The sequence below is a fragment of the Protopterus annectens genome, chromosome 2.part0 (genome assembly GCF_019279795.1).
Source record: "Protopterus annectens isolate FY-2018-M chromosome 2.part0, PAN1.0, whole genome shotgun sequence".
In the NCBI taxonomy this organism is placed as follows: domain Eukaryota; kingdom Metazoa; phylum Chordata; order Ceratodontiformes; family Protopteridae; genus Protopterus; species Protopterus annectens.
The window spans coordinates 392,584,329-392,591,260 of NC_056728.1; the positions used below are offsets into that span (position 1 = coordinate 392,584,329).

The 6,932-nt window shown below is 35.7% G+C and overlaps 1 protein-coding gene across 1 annotated transcript in view; it reads right to left on the reverse strand.

The window, feature by feature from the left end:
• Nucleotides 1-1,520: 1,520 nt before the first annotated feature.
• ALDH1A1 (aldehyde dehydrogenase 1 family member A1) overlaps nucleotides 1,521-6,932 on the reverse strand; it is a 646,119-nt gene continuing 640,707 nt past the window's right edge. The window contains exon 13 of the mRNA XM_044060830.1: nucleotides 1,521-2,178. Coding sequence (XP_043916765.1) covers nucleotides 2,106-2,178 — 73 coding nt within the window. The 3' untranslated portion in view covers nucleotides 1,521-2,105. The remainder of the gene's footprint in view (nucleotides 2,179-6,932) is intronic.

Below are 6,932 nucleotides of genomic sequence, written 5' to 3' on the forward strand. Positions count from 1 at the left end.
GGTGTGTAATCTTAGCCCCTGCTAACATCCTATTTGCTTTGATTGTCTGTGTTACACCACCTGTAAATGTTCTTGTACCTTGCATTTCATTATGTGGTTAAGCTCTTCTTCTTTTGGCTTTCAGTATTCTGCATGCATGCCTGCACTAGTTACATGCATAGTCCTGTGGTCCATAGTACACTATCATATGAGTACCCCAGTATTGAGGGTCAGTCTGTTTTTTCCCATGCTTATTTTTAATTCCACGTAATAGATGTGGTTTTATTATATGTTGTTGAACTTTCCCACAGATTTACTACTTGTGCCTGTGACCTATTTCATGTCAGTAATGTTTTACATTTACTTGTAGATGTCTGGATTGCTTACATTTTTTAAAAGTGCTTAGTATTGCATATATGTTTGTGCACTTTAGCACAGCTTGGTGCATATGTTTGAGCTACTGCAATGCTTTAGATTTATTATTACTGTTGACAGGTATTTAGATGGTTGTGTGTGTGTGTGTGTGTGTGTGTGTGTGTGTGTGTGTGTGTGTGTGTGTGTGTGTGTGTGTGTGTGTGTGTGTGTGTGTGTGTGTGTGTGTGTGTGTGTGTGTATGTGTGTGAGTGTGTGTGTGTGCGTTTATGTGTGTTTCAGTTTTCATCATTTTCCTAGTGCAGAGGTGTGAAGATAATCTATATGCTCTTGCTTTATGCTCCTATAGTTGTAGATTATGCATGCTTGATATCAGCTCATCACTGCCTTCTAAGGATTTATTATTTGTTACAAGCCACAAATGTAAACAAAAGCCACCAAGAAGACCTCCAAGAACCATGCCTGAAATAAAAAAAGTATTCTAACTATTTTATTAAGTACTTTTCATCCCACACAATTGTGTGGGACGAAAAGCACTTAATAAAACAGTTGGAAGTGAAGTCCCACAATTGTGTGGGACGAAAAGCACTTAATAAAACAGTTGGAATACTTTTTTTTTTTCTGGCGTGATTCTTGGAGTTCTTCTTGGCAGCTTTTGTTTACATTTGTGGCTTGTTACTTTTCTACCGGTTGATGTGAGAGATTTATTTGGGCATGTATGATTTCTTGTTTTTCCTTATTGACTACACTTCGTGTGATACTTCTTCCTGTTTTCATGCACATAATATGCAGAGGTTATAGATTTATGCAGTGAATAAAGCTTTCCTGATAACAAAAAAAGATTTCAGATATAAACAGGAAACTATTGTCTCACTCCAAGCACAGACAGTTACATCTGCAGTCTTTTTTTAGTGACACTTCTTTGCTTTGAATGACTTTATTTGGACTAGTGCAACTATTATAGTATAAGCTATGTTAAAATGTGCATATACTTATTTGTTCATTTATTTACTTCAAGATGTTTTCAAAACTCTTTGAAATATCTTCTTAGTGGTCTGAGTTCATTAAATGGGTTATATAAACTGAAGCTGTCTAATATAACACAGATCAAAACATAAAAAAGTAAAAAAAATTATTTAGTCAAATAACAATAGTGAAACACTTAGGAATTAAGATTTTTCAATATTTTATTTCTGTCAGCAACATAAACTGGAACAACCTTCTTTGCTCTAGTAATGCAAAGTAGTCAAGTCTGTATTTTCATACTTTGATTATACTGTTAAGCCTTTAACTGTGCTGTTTTTTAACATATGAAGATAAAATGATAGATGATGTTACCACTGAAAGCACTACCTATGTGCATCATTAAGGTATTATTTTATTTGTATTCATTTTATAACATAGAACACTGAATCTTAAAGACATTTGACTTTTACTGATAGTTGTGCCTGCAAAGAAACTCACGTGATGGAAACATTTCAATTCACAATAATGCCAAATTATGACATATTAACAGACATCTTCTGCAGAAACAGATACCATTTTGCTGTTCTTACAATTCTGTGAAGTATTTCTAAAGTGTTAGCACTACTCCTTCAAATGATGCAGTCTCACACCTTGTATTCTATTATCACGTCTGACTGAAAAGGTTGTTTTTATTTTTAAGATTAAACACCATCATACAGAAGTCTTGCTTTCTTGTTATATATTCAGTTCTAAATCCAAGAGAGCTTTGAACCAGTCCAATCACAGTGCTAGGAGTTTTTCTCTGGTATTCTTATAGTAACAGTCTTAATTTCTGTGTATTCTTCAAGCCCATACTCTCCCCTAAACAAAACAATGACAAAATATTTCAGAATTCAGGATTAATAATAATGTTACGAAGCAAAAAAGAATATGAAACAAGTGCCAAAAAACACACCAACTCCAATAAAGAAGCACTTGTAGGAAATAAGACTGCAGGCAATGGTTCGTTGAGTTTAATCAGGCAACTTGAAAGCGCATGAACGCTACAAACACTCCACACTGCGTTTTCGTTTACATATAACTTCTTCAGACAACATAAAACACACCATACTAAGTCCTTAAATACTACTAACTTAATTAACTAATCATCTGTTAAACAAACAATTAATTGCAATCAGCTGCTCACTTAAAAGAATAATTACTACAAAATTTCAACTTCAGATTAGGAAGATTTTGGAAGAAGAATGGATGAAATTTAGTGAATTATCAGAACTTAACTACCTTTTTGTGGAACCATTGAGATGTACTTATCGTAAAGGTAGGAATCTAAAATCTATCCTAGAAGGGAACAAAGGAATGAATAGGAACAAAAGAATTAAAGTAGGGACTTTTAAATGTGGGAAATGTTCCCAATGTCCGCATATTTGTGTAAATAATACAATTTATGTAAAAAGTAGGGATATTTTAATTGAAAGTAAGTACTTCTCCAATTGTGATACATATGGGATTATTTATATAGCCCTATGTAAAGTATGTGATGCATTTTATGTTGGAAAATCTGAAAGGAAACTAAAGAATAGGATTTATGAACATCTTTATGAAATTAGAACAAATAATTCCAAAAATGCATTGTATAGACATAAAATGGACTGCCCCTCAGCTGTGTATAATTTCTTTGTTTTAGAAGTAGTAGAAAAAGATATTAGGGGAGGTCAATGGGAGACATCTATAGAGTATAAGGAGTTATTATGGCAATTATATTTGGAGGCTAATAAATTTCCAGGCCTGAAGGATGTTATATCAATAACCTCGGTACTGAAAATGAGGGCAGCTAAGCTTTGAGGTCTCTCTGCCATAACCCTTATACATTATATATGTTTTATATATCAGTTTTTATATACCAATTTTAACATATTTAATTGTTTACTTATATAAATAGATAGGATGTTATGTATGTGAGAAATTGAAGTTTTTTAGAAATATGTATAGCATGTATTGTCTTTTCATATTAACTCAAAAAATTTTTAAGTGTTTGGGTTTCTTCCACATGGTGGCGCCAAAGCATCATTAATGCATTTTTGATCTTTATATGGTTTTTAGCTTTATTTGCTTTAAAGGTAGTTAACATATGTTTTATTTATATATGTATTTATGTTTATGCCCTACAAGATATAATATGGTGATAGGTCAGTATTGTACAAATGAAGTTATAACTTTTGGATGTAAAGTCATTGAATATGTATGTTAGATTCCCTAGTTAGTTGAAATTTTGTAGTAATTATTCTTTTAAGTGAGCAGCTGATTGCAATTAATTGTTTGTTTAACAGATGATTAGTTAATTAAGTTAGTAGTATTTAAGGACTTAGTATGGTGTGTTTTATGTTGTCTGAAGAAGTTATATGTAAACGAAAATGCAGTGTGGAGTGTTTCTAGCGTTCATGTGCTTTCAAGTTGCCTGATTAAACTCAACGAACCATTGCCTGCAGCCTTATTTCCTACAAGTGCTTCTTTATTGGAATTAATAATAATGTCTGTATTTCTTTAGGCAACAAAACAGACTTTATAAAATGTATGCAAATAATGAAAAAATTACAGCCTGGCAAACGTATCTGAGGCTTTGAAAATAATTAAAAAAGCTACAAATATAGAAATGAATTTATCTGAAAATTCTTACAGCAGTAAGAAAAGTACTTTTTTCTTAAATAAGAACAAGAAGGGATATATGCTCAAAACAGAAGACATCACTGAGGGAAGGCAAGGGAAGACTAAATAATGATCATAAAATAACTAAAAGCTTTTGAAGAAGTCTTTTCTTCCTTTAGAGGGAATCCATTGGTGAAAGGATGCATGGATAGTAGTGCTCTCCTAGTGTTATGTCTTATGAATCGCTAAGTAGCTAGCTATAGAGCCAAGTTATTACATCTTCATTTTTCTTTAGATCTAGGGGTTTAGTGCTGATACCATCATAGGGTATACTGTCAAATGTTTTAAATAGATCAAGATTAGCAAAAAGGAGAGAAAATCCTTCATCAAGTGCTGCAGTCATAATCTCAAAGAAATTTACAGAGTTAAGCATACAAGATCTACCTTTGAAACAAATTTGTACAAGGTTAGGTCATGGTGAAGGATGTTTCCTGCAACTGTATGAATAAGTTCCATAACAATTCTCTTCTTCACCCTGCATAATAGAGTTATGAAGCTGATTGGTCTTTAATTATTTTATTATTGTCTGTAAAATGGCTTCTTCTTATGGACTGACACTGCAATAGCCTACTTCCAGATATTATGGCTATAGCTAGCTTTTATCATCTCTGTTGTTGAAGTAGCACAAGGCCTATAATACTGGACATGCCTTTAGGCTACAACTAAGCTCACATGGATTGTGTATGCACAGGATAAAGTATTTTTAATGGACATAACTGGAAGTGGCTTGTGCACTGACAGGAAATAATATCTAATGACACTGCTGGGGGTACATATGGAATAAACCAGTAAAGGAGAAGCAAAGATGCAAGAATTCCTGATGGACATTAAACACATTTGCTTTGGATGAAAATGTTTGTTGCTGCAAACATGAACCGAAAAACACTTCATGAGGTTGGGCATGCATTTATGCAACATATATATACCTGCAAGACAAAATGCAGGTAATGAAATACAAGCCTGTGATGCGTGTTCCTGGAGGATATATGTATTCAGTGTTATAGTCAGGGATGTATCTTCAGACATATACAGTGCATACTGTTACTGCAAACACCATCTACTCTACATACTACAGGTACATAATGATAACTGCATACAAATCCTGTATAAATGCAAAGAAAATGTATACAGTACTAGTAGCATAGCATAAGGTACACTGGAGTGCAGGTTTCTTGCCAGATAAAGGGGTGGTACACATAATTAGATACTTATGACTCATGGGTCTATATCACAACGTCGAACTAACAAAAGTTTGATCACTGTAATATAGAACCCTAAGGTCCCAGGGAAAACAATCGCTGTTCCGTGACAAAAAAAAAATTAACCTTAAACTTAAACTAAAGTGGGGGGCTTTGCACCCCACACCACCCACACACCCCCGACTTAAATATACCAACACTGAGATCGCACCACAGTGCAGGAAATAGCAAAGCCCCGAAAATGGCCCATCGATTTTTTTCTCTGGGAAAAAAGTCGATGTGTCGTGGCTTTGCTATTTTCAACTTTCGGACTTTAGGGTTCGATATTACAATGTTCAAACTTGTTTTAGTTCGACGTTGTAATATAGACCCCTGACTGAGTGCTACAGTGCAGCCCAGCAAGGGCAGCAAAATCTTTTTTACATGTTAAACACATTGTAATAATACAGTGATATACAGATAACAGAGAACAGGAGCCACAGCGGCCCCAGTACATTCTACTCCTTCAAATATGGCACTAGTAAGGTTGACACTGGAGTACAAAAATCAGAATGCTCCATCTGTGAAGGTGTAGTGCGTGACTAGATTGCTGAATACAGATGACATCTGATGGATGTCCTTTCAAAACAGTGTGTGTCATTCCCTTACTCATGGGAAGTGACACAGCAGTGACCACATCTGATCACAAAACTGGTCCCAGAATACACTAACATGCTATGAGGTACCCTTATAACAACCGAGGGTCATAGAGTGTATAAATCAGCTCATAAGGCTTAGGCCCTGACACAGGTTTTATAAATTATACAGCATATACCCTGACACATAGACATTACAGCTGGTTTCATTTCACAGAAGGATAAAGCCTGCATTGCGATCCAGATAACCTAATTTTAAAAAGACACTGGAGAATCTGGTAGAGAGGGAGTGGGTGACAGGCTGATATTAGTTTACAGCATTTGATGGGAGGATTGGTGGCTTAATCTTATGCAATGTCAACACAAGCAGATGTTTTGTGTGTGGTTAACATGTTTGTGTGTGTGTGTGTGTGTGTGTGTGTGTGTGTGTGTGTGTGTGTGTGTGTGTGTGTGTGTGTGTGAGTGCGTGTGTCTGTGAGTGTGTGTGTGTGTGTGTGTGTGTGTGTGTGTGTGTGTGTGTGTGTGTGAGTGCGTGTGTCTGTGAGTGTGTGTGTGTGTGTGTGTGTGTGAGTGCGTGTGTCTGTGAGTGTGTGTGTGTGTGTGTGTGTGTGTGTGTGTGTGTGTGTGTGTGTGTGTGTGTGTGTGTGTGTGTGTGTCTGAAAAATTTTGGAGCTGACATTGCAGAAAGAGGCATCAGTCTGCCAGCTGGAAACACCTTAGGCCAGGAAGAAAAGTAATTCACCAAGCATGGCTGTCTATGTAAAGGCTCTAAATATCTGCTTAGCTCCTACAACCAGCACCCTGAAGTATTGTCAGACAAGGGGCAGTGTGTGTGGAATAAAAAGCAGGTGTAGGGAACTCATGGGTGAGAGCATAAGCATAACAGCTTGATGTTTGAGAGATAAGAAGGGAAAACTGAACCTACCATGTACCCAGGAAACACAGAATAAGCAGGACAAAGCTGTGAATTTATCTGAATCTGTGCACATGGCACAAAATGTCAAAGCAATTGGCTCACACTATTAACTTGTGCAAATCCTTGCATGGAATCTAAAGTGAGTATTGTGACATAGGAACA